The sequence below is a fragment of the Neofelis nebulosa genome, chromosome 9, assembly GCF_028018385.1.
Source record: "Neofelis nebulosa isolate mNeoNeb1 chromosome 9, mNeoNeb1.pri, whole genome shotgun sequence".
In the NCBI taxonomy this organism is placed as follows: Eukaryota; Metazoa; Chordata; class Mammalia; order Carnivora; family Felidae; genus Neofelis; species Neofelis nebulosa.
Window position 1 is genome coordinate 106303876 of NC_080790.1, and position 17425 is coordinate 106321300.

The 17425-nt window shown below is 39.3% G+C and overlaps 1 protein-coding gene across 13 annotated transcripts in view; it reads right to left on the reverse strand.

Annotated features, from left to right (window-relative positions):
* Window positions 1–2087: 2087 nt before the first annotated feature.
* PLCB4 (phospholipase C beta 4) overlaps window positions 2088–17425 on the reverse strand; it is a 426442-nt gene continuing 411104 nt past the window's right edge. For 12 of the 13 annotated variants that reach the window (XM_058684909.1, XM_058684911.1, XM_058684901.1 and 9 more), the window contains 6 exons: window positions 16977–17152; window positions 13853–13954; window positions 9139–9196; window positions 8638–8724; window positions 5621–5657; window positions 2088–3615 (listed from right to left, as the gene is read on the reverse strand). In XM_058684909.1, coding sequence (XP_058540892.1) covers window positions 3527–3615; window positions 5621–5657; window positions 8638–8724; window positions 9139–9196; window positions 13853–13954; window positions 16977–17152 — 549 coding nt within the window. In that variant the 3' untranslated portion in view covers window positions 2088–3526. The remainder of the gene's footprint in view (window positions 3616–5620; window positions 5658–8637; window positions 8725–9138; window positions 9197–13852; window positions 13955–16976; window positions 17153–17425) is intronic. The other variant, XM_058684912.1, reaches the window with a different exon arrangement.

Below are 17425 nucleotides of genomic sequence, written 5' to 3' on the forward strand. Positions count from 1 at the left end.
TATAGATGATTATTTTTTTACCCATTCCATTACCCAGTGTCTTTTGATTGGCGTTTTTCTTAATGTTTATTTTTGAGAGCAAGAGAGTGGGGGAGGGGCAGAGAGAGAGGAGGGGCACAGAGGATGTGAAGCAGGCTCTGTGCTGACAGCAGGTACGATGTACCACTTGTATCCTATCTTTAATACTTGCTTTCCCTTACCTACACCTCCCCCCCCCACCCCTGCCAGCCCCTTAAGTCTTGGGATTTGATTAGCTTGTACAATATTTTTGAAATACTATTTCTTGGATTCCAAGATACACATATTTTCACATTTTCACATCTCTGAAATTGAGATGTCTTATAATCACAGGATGATGTGTCCAAGTTTAATTGGCAACATGTTTTCATTCTTCGTGGTATATAGAATAATGGTGCATCTTATAACCAATTGTATCTTAGATCTGATGAACTATACTTCCCAATGAATTTATTTTGGCAATCTGTTTCTTTTTTTCCCCACCAAGCCTTTTATCCTCACAAAAGGGTAAGAACAGTCAGTCTGCTTATGAAGTGGGAATAGTCTTGTATGGACATTCCAGTCAGTCAGGTATAGGCAGTTCTATATCCTTTCTGGACTGAGGAGACAGAGAATGGACTCAAGGGTCCTGACTCCCAGATTGAAACAGAAAGTCCTGCTGGGTGGGAGAATCAAGACGTAGTAGAAACCCAGGTTGGCCTGGGGCCCAATATAAATCAGGATTGCCTCTTGCTTCTTGGGGCACTGCTCTGACAAACTGCAAGCCTCCTGGAGAAACATCACGACACTGGAACATGGCACTAGTAGCTGACAAATGGGCAAAGCAGGTATTTAAATGAACTGGTGTTAGCACCTCTGGTATTCCAACAGCTCACAAAAATTCAGAAGTTCCTGTGCATCCCCGAAGAATGCTAATATAAAACTGAGTTCAGGATGAACACTTGACTGAGAAGAGACCTTGAACCACTGGATGGAAGGATCCATTTTTCAGGGCTGCAGCGCAGGGCAGTTAGGAGACCAGATGCTCCTCCCCACTGCCATCTGGGAGAAAGGCCTGCATGGGGCTGGGACTCTAACAGGGGGTTTGGCTTTGAAATAATTGAATATGCCTCTGAAATAACTTGTTTTTTTAAGCTGGAAAAGATTGAGTTACTTTAACTGGCAAGATTTTTTTTTTCCTTTGTGAGAATGCAGAATGAGTGCAATCTGACCTTCTAATTGAAAGTAAAACATCGTTTTGTTGTACATCTTAATCCTACAGGGGAATCTTTTTTGAGGTTGGGGCAAAATGTCTCAAATACTGGGAGTAGTCTAAGTTAAAGAAAAAAGCAGCTCTGGATAGAACACTGGGAAGTGGAAATATTTATGGCAGTGTAAAAGGATGAAAAGGCAGAGAAGATCAGATCAGACAAAGGGAAAACTGGGAGCAAGGGAAAGAGAAGCAATTGCTGAATTCACCCCAGTGCCACAGAATGGTGTGCTGAGCTCTTGTTAGAAGTCTTGATGGGGGGAGGAGGGCACCTGGGTGGCTCAGTCTTTTAAGCGTCTGGTTGAAACTTGAGCCCTGCATCAGGCTCTGTGCCAATGAGAGCGTGGAGGCTGCTTGGATCCTCTGCCTCCCTCTCTCTCTGCCCTTCCCCCACTCACACTAGCTCGTTTTCTTTCAAAATTAAAAAAAAAAATGTCCTTTGATCGAATGAGGAGCCATTTGGAATTCTTGAGAATTGGCCATCCCAATGTGGTACTACATTAATAGCCATAATTTTCCATGGGATATTCGTGCTGAAAGACCTATGGTCTAACCCCATTGTCTTCCAGACCAGCAAACAGGGAACCAGAGAAATTTCACAGAAACCAGTTCAAATGATACATAGGAGAAAAAGAAAAACACGTATATCGACAAATGCATCACATTTGGGTGTCAACCAGAATGAGCCTGTTTCGTTGTCATTTGGAGGCAGGGGAAATGTGTGGGGGCACGAATAAGCCTCCTTTAGAAATAACGAAGGGCTCATTTATGAAAAAGGCAAAAAGTCTGCTGGAAAGTATATACTCTGACGGATGGTAAATGTGTTTTCATTTTTTATTAGAGAAGTTGGAAGTTTAATTTCAATATTGATGGTAACATCATTTTCTCTGCTTTGTTCAGGGGAACACACAGAATCAATTTGTACAAGCATATACAACAATTCAGTTGGTGTTTTGTGTCCTAAAATCAGTAATCTGATTAGTTCTAGACTACCAAGTTTCCATGCGCTCCTCCCGGCTTGGGCGGCATGGCTTGATTCCCCGCAGAATACTTTTTCATGCACTGTCTGCAACACAACTATGGCAGGCTTAAAGACCATGCAGATTAACACTGTAGCAAATTGTTTTGATATTTAACAGACGTAAAAAGGTTATTTCCTGATATGAAATTCTGAAAATCTGCATAAATATTTTTGTGTAAAATTAAATTAGTTATGTATTTTTTTGAAACTAGAACTTGAAGTATCAAGAATGCCCACATAATTCATATACACATATATATAGACTTTTTCATTATGCTAAAAGTCTTCATAGTCAAATTATATTCTGTGCCATTTTATTAAACCAGTATTTATTTGGCATTAGGTTAACTGTATCTGTATGGATTAGTCTTAACTGGTGCTTGTGTATCATGCAAACATAGTTCTGGTATTCCTGTTTACTAATCTCATCATGTGGCAATACGTAGATGATTTTGCTCTAACAGTGTGAAGTAGGAGTATAAATATTTTATACATGGTCACATTTACAAACGTTTGCCAATTACCACTTCACGATCTTTATGGTGTAATAGTGTATTATAATGTCTGGAATCGGCAGAAGCAATTCCTATAAAGCAATATCAGATGTAAACTTTCTTAACATGTGCCTAACAGAGTTCTCCCTTGAGCACTGATGAGTTTTGGCACAGGTACACTGTTCTACTGTTTTTTATTCTAATAATTTCCACAACTTTTACAGGAACTTAGCTTCTTACGGCATGGCAGAGACATGGCACTTACTGATGAGGTAACTCAGATGTAGAAAAATTCTGCAAAATTTGTCTAGCAGACTGCCACTTCTGCTGATGAATTTGTAGACAGAGTTGGTTTTTTTCCCCCTAGTGCATGCACTTGATATTCAATCGCTAGTGCACTATTTTTGCTGCAGCTCAAACATGTCCTAATGCATCACAGAGCAGAGTTGTGGACACCAAGCTCATTCACGTGTGATGGTATTTTATAGCAAACATGTTTAAGTTGTAATATCAAGGGTGAAACTCTGCCTTATTGGGCTAGTAATTTGGGTGGGTTGGGAGCTACTTATGGTTGGCCAAGGAGATCCAATACTCAAAATGTTAAATAGAAATATGTAAGTCTCGGTGGTTTCAGGTAACATCTTGGCTGGGCGTAAAGGAAACCCACAGACAGCAGCCTTCTTGCGTGAACTCTGTGTTGGGAAGCTTGGGGGTGATCTTTTGATGCTGTGTGGTTTTGGGGCTTCAGTTTGCGTTCTGGAGTTTCACACTACTGTTGCTGGTCTGCGGTCCATCTCGGCTTCCAACTTCACCATCTGCTGCATCTCCTTCGCCTGTAACATCAGAAACATGGCCTTACGTGTTGAAATTCTCACTCAAAGGCATGTAGCCGCCCCGGCCTCTCTTCTCCCGTAAATTCCATGCTGTCACTATGTCCCTTGCTACTCAAAGTGAGGTCTGTGGACCAGGACCTTGTGAGAAATGCACAACCTTGGACTCCAAGGGACTCCATCCCACACCTACTGGATCAGAATGTGCATTTTGACAAGATCTTTAAGATATTTGGATGCACATTAAAGCTTGTGAAGAACTAGTTCTCCATAGCACCAGGAAAACCATTTGAAAAGAGGCTAAGCCAGGCCTTCAATAGACTACCTCACATCAAACCGTTTGATTTAGATTCTACAGATGGACATGTTGCCTTGGCTGTGTATAATTTGAACTTTTAGAACAGGTGTTTCTTATGCACAGTATTTTCCCCAAATAGCCTGAAATTTAGTTAACTCCCTAAGAATCTGATGGAGAAATTTAGTTGGGAGCATATCACATTGATTTGGCTGGAGTACCTTGCAAATACAACATCACAGGAATGTGTAGGGTTCCTGGAATCCTATTGTCCAAAAATTATCCCTCTGGGTTCTCACTTCAAGGTAAGTTTTTATGGGCTTCCCCAGGAAGTAAGCCATGGTGAACTTGGTCTCCTGAATTAAGACGGTCACTAAGACAACCAGGGGGTTTGGGAGGTAGAAAGGAGTCAGATGGGGGCAGACAGATTCTGTGTTTGGCAGTATAGGGAAAATTAATTGGCTTATTTCAACATTTACTTTCCAGCTGGTTCCTGGATGCTTATGCCCAGGCCAACCCATGTAATTTTTGAGGGAATAAGAAAGCATCCCTTTCCTCTTTGTGTGACATGCCACTTTGAAATAAAGGACATTTCAGAATGGAAACATGGTAAAGACATAACTCAGAGGAGGACTCTGAAGTGTGTTGATGTTACTACTCAGGTCTGCTTAGGTATTCCAACTAAATAGAAGGTCAATGGCGGGGGGGGGGGGGGGTTGGTCAAATCTGAACATCATCCAATAAGCATCTAGAGGTCCCAAAGAGGCCCTGTTACAAAACCAGTATGACCCATGGACCATTTTCTTATTATTTTTATATTGTGGCTTCAAGTTTCCTTTTGGCAAAGAGGATAGAGTAGTACCAAAGAATTTTATCTTTCCGCTCAAATATGGGATGGACGGTTCCCTCTACCTAGATATTCTTCTATGCCTGAAGTATACTAATACTCTAATAGAGAAATGAAGAAATGGAGAAAAATATACAAACATGAAACCATGACACAAACGGTATTCATAAGAGAGGACAGTGGACTATTCTCAGAGCTAAGTTCTCATAGAAGCAGGGTGACCATGCATTCCCATTTGGACAGTTCCAGTTTATGCCTGTAGTCCTGGCAATTATGAACATCACCCTCTTTCCCTCTCAAAATGATCCTGGTTCAGATAATAAATTATACGGTCACCTTACTTATAAGAGGTGATTAGGGTCCTTGGCAGACCAGATCTAGCAGAAAGCATGACAAGGGTCATAACACTCTATAATGTTTCTGCACACAGACCATAACTCTGTCATTAAAAAAGCACCAATGAACTTTCTAGGAGGGTGCTTTAAAATTAATTGCAGTCATATTAATGTTTGGGAGAGATCTGACCTCGTGACCCAGAGTTAGCTGTAGTCAGTCCAAATGACAGTCATATATCACTGTTCTTGATGTGTAGGTATATCGTTATTAGCATGACTTGAGTTTCCTAGGTCTGTAGTAGGAAACGTTGGTTCAAACTCCCTCAGAAATCATTCTCTAAAGATTTTGGGCATGTCAGTTTGTATATTACATCAGAAGTCCAAGCATGACATGATCAAACTTTTACATCCAAAACCTTGAGATACTACTTAGCTATGAGCAGATATGAATCATAAATGGAGATCGCCCCGAGAACACTAGCATAGCTGAGAAGGAAAGCAATGTCTTGCTGATTAGAGTTTCAGTCCTACCTTGCGTTTGGGACACTGCATGGCAGGATTTCAATAGCTGTTTGTACAAAAATAGTAATGTCAAAATTGAGTCATACATATAAAACAAAATAAATGAATACTGAAGTGAACTTGAAAAATGAATGTAAAACCATATACAGAAAAGCAAAAAAGCTAAGAATATAACATGTATACACCCATCAGTGACAAACTCTCCCCAAATTGATCTCAACAGAAAAAAAAAGAACAAAACAAACAACTGATGCCTAAGAGCCCAGACTGTGCTTCTCTTCCTCAGCAGTGATTGGAGGGGGGAGAACCCACCTTTTAGCAAGAACCCTCACTTTATTAAATGGTAGGGTTGATGACAAAAATCAATTTTTAAAGCTTGGGTGTGAAAGTAATGGAGCTGTTGATGTTTGGAATGGTACATGTGAGGATGATGAGATACTTGGGAAAACTTAGTAGAAAACGAGTCCCTGACCTTTGGACTTTTAAATGAAGCACTGGCTGACCAAGTAGACAAGGCCATTAGATGGCTTAAAAAGAACACAGGAGGTTAGGATCTAGAATCAGGGCCAAAATATATTAAAACTTGACTTGTTTCCGCTAGTGCCCTCAACGCTGGTGTAGCTAATTAAGGAGATCCATTCCACACTCTGCTTTGCAGGGATGGGGGGAGCCTCTGGGAGTTGGGTCATAAGGAAGCAGTAAGAAGCCTTAAAGGGAGATATAAGGGATGAATGTTAAAATTATTTTATCTTTGGCTTAGAAGCAGAAAGTAGTCTTTGGGTTTAACAAAGGTTTGGGAGACTGTTCTAAAAATTTAGGATGTCTGGAAATAAGGGAACTTTTCTGCCAATGAAGTGTTTAATTGGCTATGAAGGGAGCTCTCCTACCTGGTTCCAGCCCATGCCTATTATGAGGGAAGAAATGGAGTCACTCACTCTATCTTTTGCACTATGCCTGGGACAGTGTTGTAACACACAGAGTAACTGAGAGCTCTCTGACTGTTAAGTTCCAAACAAAACCACACTAGAAAGATCTGGGACTGGATTTTTTACTGAACAGGCCATGTTTTGGTAAAGCAAAGCTTAACACAGAAATTCAAGTCCAAATTCTACCTTTTCTGGAAGCATCAATAGGATACTGTGAATTTCTTGTCATAGAATCTCACTGAATCTTCATCAAATCTCAAGCTTTCTCATATTCTATGCTTTCCTAAGCTTCTGTGACTCAAAGTATCAGTTGTGGGTGGTAGACACTGCTTACAACATATTGAAATGCATTATATCAATTTTTGGATCAAAAAGCCACTATCCTCCCAATATTATCAAGCCAGTTATCACTAATCCATTATATTTTAATGCAAGAACTCTGGGGTGGTTTGAATTACCCATGTATTAGGATAAAAGCTCCAAGTGATTTTTTTTTTTATTATGTACTTTGGCTCTGAAATAAAAAACACTAGGTAAGCATATTCTCTAGCTCTGATATTCACCACTATTGTAGTAATGAGTAATTTTTAGCACATTTACATTCTTTAGTCAAACTTGTTGCTAAGCAACACAGTGATTTCCAAGGAGTTTCTTAATTTAGTTAACTGCCTTACCTTCATTTTGCCTTCTTCTGAGAGGCATCGTTATCCCCACCCAGCCCTGAATCACAGAAATAGGTTCTAACATTTTGGAGATGGTGGCTTTACCTTTATTCATATTCCCATTTTGCCCATGGGAACACTTCCCGAGAAGTGCTTTAAGACCAACAACATAAGCTAGGTAACTCGTACCACAACGTGATGTATCTATGAGATGGTCAAATGAATTGGACCCACAGGACAATAAAACATTTATTGTCCCCCTTGAGGATCTGTGGACTATTCATGAATAGAAGCATTTAGCTGAAAAGGAAATGTGAAACATAACTCAGAAGTATGTTGATGAATAAAACTTCTGTCCACCAAAAAGTAACAAATCTGAAACCAGAAGTTGGATTTACTTGTTACCCAACTGCAATACAAAAAGAGAAGATTTAAGGGTTTTGTTTTACTTTCTAAAAGATACATTTTAGCATAATTCCAATCGAGGTGTTTTTCAAAAGGAGCCATTTACTCTGAGAAATACATCTTAAAGAGGATTGCTTTGTAGATGAGGAAATAGGAAAGAACAATGTAGTACACGTTTCATCAAAACCTCTTGACAGTTCCTAGATAGAAGTAAATTATCTAGATAAAAAAACTTCCAAACCAGCATACCTAAAAACTGAAATTTGAACTAAGATAGACTCAAATTTAACCTGCCATGGAGGGTCATTTTGTCTTATAAGCTGGTGGTAGTGCCATCATACTGAAATGAGACTGGATGGCCAATGGACTGTAGCCCATTTGGGAAGGACCCCACCTGCACTATTCTTCGGGTAAACATACATCTATATCTTGGTGTTGGTATATGCCCAATGGCTAACTAAAGAGTTGGGTTTGGGGTAACTATGTGCCTTGCTGGGAAAAAACAAAAACAAAAAAAATACCAAGAATATGGTATCCACTCACGTTAGGTGGCTTGTAGAGTTTTGGGCAGCTCCTTTCCTTGGGTCCTGCTAGTAAGCCCTAAGATGGTTTTATGACTTTTAAGACTGAGGTTGAAACCAGGTGGTTTCTTTCATCTGCTTTTAAATAGACTATCACATGTGCCTAGGTTGCAAATTACAAAGCTCTAAATGAAAATGGAGACATAATTTGTAACCTCTGTTTTCTCCTCTCAGGGACATCACTATTAGAATCATCACAATCTATTCCAAAGACGACTTCAGAGTCTCTTCCTCCCATGGCTACATTCCTCTCCCACTTCAGAAAAGGGTACTTTCTGTTCTTGTTTGATGCAATGGGGAAAATACAGTAAAAGGGATCACATCCTAGCCACCCTTCCATGCTGCTACTCAGGCTATGGGTTTTAGCAGAAGGGTCACTATCTGCAGGTGTGGCATCCACCCCCAAACCTGGCTGGCTATTTATGTCTTTTTATGCCCTTTAGGTAAAATACCTGCTCATTCTGTTTCTCTAGGAACTCCAGGTGTTCAAGCTGGACTTTTTTCAACTGATCCATTTCTTTGGACTGTTTCATGGCGAGCTGCAAAAAAAAAAAAAAAAAAAAAAAAAAAAAAAAAAAAATCGGATAAACTTTGGATGGAAGAGGTATGACCGTTAAGTTTACAATTTAACCCAGGGAGATAATTATTTTAAAAAATCATGAAAAGTAGTCTGACAACTGGAAGAGTATAACCCCCTAATTCTTACTGGGAAGATCTTTCCTGCTAAAATAATAGAGTACTTAGGTGCAATTAAAACTTGGCTCCCTTTTCCATATAAAATAATGCCAAATTAATATCTTAAAGATTTTAGTAATAGATTATTTAGTTCTCAGGGAGCAGACAAGAGAGGCTAGAATGTTTACAGAAAAATCAAATTAAACAAATTAGCCAGAAGTCTGATAACTAAGCGTGAGTTATTGTTTACAGTGCCAAGAGAATTATAAAATACTTACTCTCTTTCTTTCTTCCAGAAACTTTTTGGTGTTGCTGCTATTTAACTCCCTGACTCTCCTAAAAGTAATAGGTACAAATATCAGTTGGCAGCTGACATTGAATAGAATTAACATAATATTAAAGTCCTATTCCATTTAATTATATGGATGGAATTACCACTTTTCCTAATTTTTGTGGAATTTTGAAACCTATACTGTACAGTGGAAAATACAAACATCTTTGTATCCAGTCAGATTACTCAATATTAATGTTTTGCCATATTTGTCTTGTATTTTTAAAGGAAACAAAGTGTTAGAGATATAATTAAAGCCCCTTTTGTATTTTTCCTGATTCCAGTTTCTTTCTCTCTGAACATAACCACTATTTTGAATTTGGTGTGGACCTTCCCATCTATGTTTTAATATTTTTATCCAAGGGTGCCTGGGTGGCTAAGTCGGTTGAGCATCCAACCTCAGCTCAGGTCATGATCTCACGGTCTGTGAGTTCGAGCCCTGCGTCGAGCTCTGTGCCGACAGCTCAGAGCCTGGAGCCTGTTTCGGATTCTGTGTCTCCTTCTCTTTCTGACCCTCCCCCATTCATGCTCTTCTCTGTCTCAAAAAAATAAATAAACGTTAAAAAAATTTTTTTAATAACACATACAGGTGTTTCTCAAATTTTCATGCACCTACAAATCTAGTGGAGATATTGTCAAAACCACTGATTGCTGGGCCCACCCCCAGGGGGTCTGATTTAGTGGGTTTGGGGTGGGGCCTGAGACTCTGCATTTGTAACCAGCTCACAAGTGATGCTGCAGGTCTGTATTGTTTTGTGTATTTTCCAAATTTACCGAAATGGTAACATATTCTGGGTTTATTCATGTAACTTACTACTTAACCTAGAATTTAGAGATACGGCTGTGTTTAAAAGCACCTCATTATTTTCATATGCCATATGGGTTTTTCCATTTATGAAGAGACTAGAATATTTCTAGTTGGCCATCAATGACAAATGGTAATGATCCGGTGCACAGGATCCTGTGATGTGTGGCACAGGGGCTATTGATTAAATAAGTACAGTGTGTATCTTCTTGTGCATATGAGCAAGGATTTCTCTACGGTATAGACCTAGATTTGCAGGTTGGTAGGGAATGAATGGCTTCACCTTTACTCCAAAGCACTTGTCCATATTTGCACTCACAACCAGTGTCTGAATGCTACTTTTCTGCATGTCTTTGCCTGCTTTTGGTACTACCAGGCATTTACTTTTGTGTCAGTTAGTTTTGTGAAATGGCATCATTACCAGGGAGGCTGTAGTGATTCTTCATGACTGAATAGACCTCTGAGTGAATTTCTCTAATAGCTAGAGGTCTATTGTGGTTATCTTGTTCTTTTTCAGTCAATTTTGGACATTTATATTTTCCTGGGCAATTGTCCATTCAAGTTTTCAGACTCACTGGTAGTATTCTCTATAGTAGTCTTCATTTTCAACAATATTATTTCTGCAGTTATGCCTCCTTTTTAGACCTAAGATTACTAACTTGTGCTCTTTTTTCTTCTTGCGCAGTCCTGCTGGAGGTTCACTGATCTCGTGGGGTTTGTTTTTTCAAGAGGTAAGCCTTTGTTTTTGCTGACCATCCCTATTACTTTTTGTTTTCTACTCTGATACTCTTTTATTTCTCCCCACCTGCAATCTTTGGGTTTACTCTAATTTTATTACTCTAATTTGGGCATTTCTAATTTTATACTCTCTTGGGTATGTAACTCATTAGTTTGCATTTATTTAAAAAACTCTATACAGCTAGGCTATAATTTTCACTCTAAACATCACTTAAGCTACCTGCTTTTCTTAAGGTGAAAACAAGATAGCGGCACCTGGGTGGCTCAGTTGGTTAAGCGTCTGACTTTGGCTCAGGTCATAATCCCATGGTTCATTGGTTCGGGACCTGTGTTGGGCTCTGTGCTGACAGCTCAAGGCCTGCTTCAGATTCCGTGTCTCCCTCTCTCTATGCCCCTCCCCTGCTTGCATTCTCTCTCTCAAAAATAATCATTAAAAATTTTTTAAAAAAAGGTGAAAATAGTATAGCAACTTTCAAATATATAATACATTACTCTTAGCTATAGTCACCATGCTGGATATTAGATCCCCAGAACTTAATCCTCTTATAACTGGAAGCTTGTTCCTTTTAACCAACATTTTCCCATTTCTCCACCCCGTTAATTCCTGGAAACCAACATTTTATCTGCTGTTATGAGCTTGGTTTTTTTTAGATTTCATACATAAGTGAAATCATACAGTATTTGTCTTTCTCTGACTTATTTCACTTAACATTATGCCCTCAAGGTCCACCCACGTTGTCACAAATGCCAAGATTTCCTTTTTTTTTTAATGGCTGGATAACATTCATGCACACATGTGCATGGAAAATCATTTTTTCTTTATCCATTCATCAGTACTTGGGTTCTTTCCATGTCTTGGCTATTTGAATAATGCTGCAATGAACATAGGGGTGCAGATATCTCTTTGATATAGTGATTTCAGTTCCTTCAGATAGATACTGAGAAGTAGGGTTGTAAGATCATATGGTATTTCTATTTTTAAGGAAGCTCCATATTGTTTAATAGTGGCTGCACCAATTTATGTGGTGCCAACAGAGCAGAAATGTTCTCTTTTCTCTACATCGTCACCAACAGTTGTTCTCTCTTGTCTTTTTGATAAATAGCCATACTAACAGGTATGAGGTTTTATTTCACTGTAGTTTTGATTTGCATCTCCCTGATGATTAGTGATCTTGACCCCTTTTCATGTATCTGTTGGCCATTTGTATGTTTTCTTTGGAAAAATGTCTATTCAGGTCCTCTGTCATTTTAAAATCAGGTTGTTTTGTTGTGAGTTGTAGGAGTTCCTTATATATATTTGGATATTAATCCCTGATACATGGTTTATAAATATTTTTCCCATTCTGTAGGTTCCCTCTTGATTTTGTTGATTGTTTCTTTTGCTATATGGTTTAGCTACCTTCCACACATTGATAGAGAGTACTTGTATTGTCATTCAGTTATAAATATTGCCTAATTTCTGTTGAAATGTCGTCTTCAACTCAGAAATGGTGTTTTTCAGTTTCTTTTTTTTTGTTTTTTTGTTTTGTTTTTCAGTTTCTATATATCTTTCATAGCTATCTGATTATAAATTTTTAATTTCATATATCTTTCATAGCTATCTGCTTATAAATTTTTAATTTCATTTCTAAGTTCTTTCTTAAAGTGGACACACAATGCATGTGTTTAGAAGACAACCATTTTGCACCCAGAAATTATTTAAAAAACCAGCCATTTGTAGATGTTTTAGAACCACCTATCACTGGAGACAGAGTTATAATAAACAAGTATATTACATCAAAGTAAAAAAATTAAAAACAAAGTGGACGGAAGTCCACTTTGTAACATACTTTAAAAAAATGAAAAAGAGCTGTTTAATAATTAGCACATTTACCCTTCTGAATTCTGTATTTCACTTTGGACAGTCGAAAATAATTCAAATTGATGAGGTTTTATAATGGCTGGAATATTCTGTTTTTGAGCTAAAGTAGACAATGCCATTCCCATGTATCTAAGGCTCTTAAAAACTCCTTTTCTGAGAATACATAAACTAGACCCACAATAGGATGTTGCAAATAAGTATTGATTAAGCTAAGTAATAATTTCCCTAGATACTCCACATTGGGAAATTTCTGAGGCCAACATTTTAAAAAGTCAATTCATTTCCAGGTCATGCTACTGTGAAATTCCATGTCCTATTGATGACCCATTCTCAATTATACTTAATTCAACAAAACTTCAGTATGAAAATGCACTGGATGGTATTACTCTTTATACCTGATTGTATTTCAAGTTTAATATCATTATTAATAATGGCAAAAAAAATCAATGAAATTGAGGAAGTTGGACAGCAGTTCTTGCCCTGTTCAAAACACAAGAGGAAACGTCAGGTACCCACAAAAGTCCATGTAAGTGAAACATGGGTGCTTTCCTCTGCAGCTGCAAAGTTCTCCAACAACTCAGCTAAGGGAGAGTTAAGTGACTTGAAGCCCTAAACATGCTCATGTCTCAGTCCCAAGAGATAATCTTCACTTTGCTCTGTATTTTGCAATCACTGGGAATCAAGTGCTGTTTATTCCCTCGCTTGGATAACAGGACTATTGATTTCCTCTCAAATCCCCTACACTGCCTTTGCCTAAAGGGCTTGCATCTGGGACCTTCCCTGGAGGTCACATAAACCTTCCCCAGCTCCAGGAGGCCAATGACTGACTAACACAGAAGTACAAAAGCCAGACCCCCCTGGTTTAAAGAGATGTGTGGTACAGATCTTAATACAGAGCTTAGGATCAGCCTAAAGAGGGACTGTCACTGAGAGGTGAGAGGTGAGATGCTTGTGGGATGGATGACCCAATGGAATGTAGGAAGGATATTTTGCCATATTTTATACAATTTTGTTTGTATATGAGCACACATATACTGAATGTAAATTCAATTGATTGTTTTACTGGTGGTAGTAAGCAATCAGAAGACAACCATTCTATAGTAACAGTAAATCTTCACAGCAGTTATAATAGCCGAATCCTTAGTCAAAACTCACAAGGATTTTGTATTTCAAATGTATGTGTGCATGCATACACATTACTGAGTCTATGCCTCCTAGTCAATGCTACATGCCCACAGTGAATGTTCTCAGACTTACCTTTCCCGTTCTGCTTTATTCTTGATAGATTTATCTTGGCTGATGGCTTTGCTATTTTCCATAGAAATCTTAGCCTGGTGTGCTCGCATTTCCTTGCTTTCCCTAAGTATTAAAAAGAAAACAAACAGGGGTGGGGTGGGGGAAATGGGAAGTTAGTGTTTATCAGATTCAGAGTTTCAGTTAGGGAAGATGAAAAAGTCCTAGAGATGGATGGTGGTGATGGCTGCGTAACAGTGTGAATGTACCTGATGCCACAAAGTTAAAAACAGTTAAACTGGCAAATTTTATGTTATGGACATGGAACTATAAGAAAATAATAAATAGGGGCGTCTGGGTGGCTCATTTGGTTGAGTGTCTGACTCTGGATTTCAGCTCAGGTCATGATCCCAGGGTCATGGGATTGTGTCCCGCATGGGGCTCAGGGCTGACAGCATGGAGCCTGCTTAAAAGATTCTCTCCCTCTCCCCCACTCGTGCTCTATCTAAAATAAAAAATAAATAAATTCATCCAACCATTCATTCATTCTACATATAACAGTCCCACTGTTGTTTTTTTTCCCCATTATTGAGCTCATTTCCCCATTCTCACTTTTTCCCCCCATTATTGATCTCATCAAGTTATTTTGTATCCTGTGAAAAGGCAGGAAAGAGCCTGAATCCATGAGATGTGGAAGTAGGTTACCTACTGAGAAAGTAACAGTGATGAAATGGGATGAAGAGACATTATGTTTGCCCATAAAAATATAAAGATTTTTGAGCTTTGCCCTACATTTCTTGGGACCAGATGGTCTGGAAGAGAGACAGGATGTTGTGACCCTCACAAGTGACCTTCATGTTTTCTGACGGCTCATGGGAATGAAGGAGACTAAATGATTTCAAATAAGCACAGGAAGTAAGAAAAAAAGGTTGTTAACATAAGGCCACTGATGACCGCGTGTGCCAGAATGTCTGTGTGCACATGACAAAGACTCCTGGGTTACTTATGTGTGTATTAAAGGTATACAATTTAGAACACTGAAATGAGTATTATTAACAGAGTTTTTTTCTGGAACCTAGGGGGGTCTCCTTGAATCCCTGGCTGGAAATGAGTGACCAAGGAATCAGGTGTTCTAAGTAGTATCTATACTATATCAAAAGGGATAGATAACACTGATCCCCCAGATGCAGGAATATGCATAGAAACTCCTAGGCCCAAGAAAATGGCTCTCAAATTCTTCCTCAATTTAGTGTTCGTAAATCAACCATTTCTTTATTCATTCATTCGACAAGCATTTCTCAATGACCAAATGTTGCTGAACAGTATTAAAAAGGCAGTATTTTTATTTTGAAAGAGAGAGAGCGAGCTAGCAGGGGAGGGGTAGACAGAGGGAGAGAGAATCCCAAGCAGGCTCCGCACTGTCAGCATGCAGCCCAACATGGAGCTTGATCCCACGACTCTGTGATCATGACCTGAGCTGAAATCAAGAGTCATACGCTTAACCAACTGAGCCCCAAGAAGGCCAGATTTTTTAACCAAGAGCCACAGCTGTGATGGTGAAGAATGCACACAACCACAGGGTGCTTGAGAAAAGCTTAAACACTGCTGTTACTTGGGAAAATGCCCCTGCCGTGCATTTATTTTTTTAAGGTAAATTAGTAAATAGCTTATGCTCTCTTCAAATAACTTCCTAAGCAATGCAAGAATTAGTTACTTTTTTTCTTTTGGACAATGCCTACTGTTGAGGCTAACTTCTTTTCTTTATTCAACTACAAGAGAGATTAGAATGGAGTGCCTCAGCCTGTGAAGTATCATTGAGTGAGGGTAAGATACCTACAATCTGGTACTGCAGCAGGGGTCAAAGGCAGGTTACTGAACAGACCTTTTTGTGTACCAAATCAACAGCATCTCTAAGGGAAAAAAGAAAGACAACTTCTAATCCTATACAACTTAATAGAATGCTTTAAAATTGATAGGGTATAGGACATGAACCTACAGCAAACTTAGCATGGTATACCTCATTTTCTTGCTTTGAAAGAGAAAATTGGGAACTATGGCAAAATGCTTCACATTCTCAGGGCTGCATCTGTCACTCCAAAATGAGGCTGGGAATTCATGAATGCACCCAGATAATTTATGCAGTTAGCGTTTAAAATTTTTTGTTTGCTTTGTTTGTATAATGCTTTTCTATTCTCTACTCTTTTGTGTATATCAATAGATCCTAACAGTGGCATACAGCAGGCATGAAGGGAGAAGCTAACAAGCTGTAACAAAGCTGGGATAAAAAGACGTAATTGACATCAACACTCTTCTGCCCCGGGTGAAAGTCCAGTTCATCATTTGCGGTATTTTAAATGCGATATTCCATTTGCTGAAGCTGGAAGAAACCCATATAAACTGATACTTCTTTGCTGTTTCTTGATTAGGCCTCTCTTTCTAAAATTCCCAGAATTCCTAATAATGTAAAGGGTCTCACCACATTTAGCCAGGGAGTGACCAGATCCAATCTGAGGTAGGAGCTGAACTGGTTGGTTTCTGTCTCCTGCTGTGTCTTCCTTTCCTACGAGGCTCCAGGCCACTTTCCAAAGCCCATTATTAGCCCTACCACCCAGTGGAGCCTCCATGACCCCTCTGGAAGCAGCCGAGCTCCTTTGTTCTGTGCTGCTTTTTAGTGTGCATCCTATACTATTTGGAATTCAACTTAATTGTTCATGTGAGCGTTAATACCTTGCCAACACTTAAAAATTTTTTTAATGTTCATTCATCTTTGAGAGAGAGAGAGAGAGAGAGAGAGAGAGAGGGAGAGAGAGAGATACAGAATCCGAACAAAGCAGGCTCCAGGCTTTGAGCCATCAGCAAGCCCGACGCAGGGCTCGAACCCATGAACCCTAAGATCATGACTTGAGCCAAGGCTGGACACTTAGCCAACTGAGCCACCCAGGTGCCCCAACCTTGCTAACACTTGTAAGCACTTTGATGGCAGAGGCCATTTCTTATAGCTCATATTTCTTATCTCAACTGTATGACGTGATATGTGTAACAGCTCAGTATCCTGTCAAGGTGATCTTGTTTCCTACCTTGGCTCATACATACACTCAATCCTATTACAAAATTAGGAGTTCGCTCTGGAGAAGGCTCACTTGCCTACCTGTCATGGGACAGTTTTAGCTGCTGGGTTTGCTGCTCGTGGGCGTTGATCAGTAGCTTTCTCAGGAGCTCGCACTGCTGGCTGAGGTGCAGGTCCCGGATTTCTTGTTCCTCAGCACTGTGGGTGTTAATCATTTCTGACCACTCCTTTGTGTGCTGGGCCACTATCTCTTTGACCTGTGTGGGGAAAAGGGGATGGTGCCACTTGGAACTGTCACAGATCCGGTATGAACTGAAAACACAGCATCAGTCCTGTATTTCAAATCTCACCTACCAATTTGGTTGGTGAATCAGTAGATACTACAACAATTAAAAAAAAAAACAGGTACTAATCCATGGGAATCAGGAGATCACAGCTTATTAAAATAATCGATCACTTTGGGTCTAAATATTCAGCCGTGGACTGTGATTTCACTGCCTAAATTGTCCATGTTCCCTTTTGTCCAGACC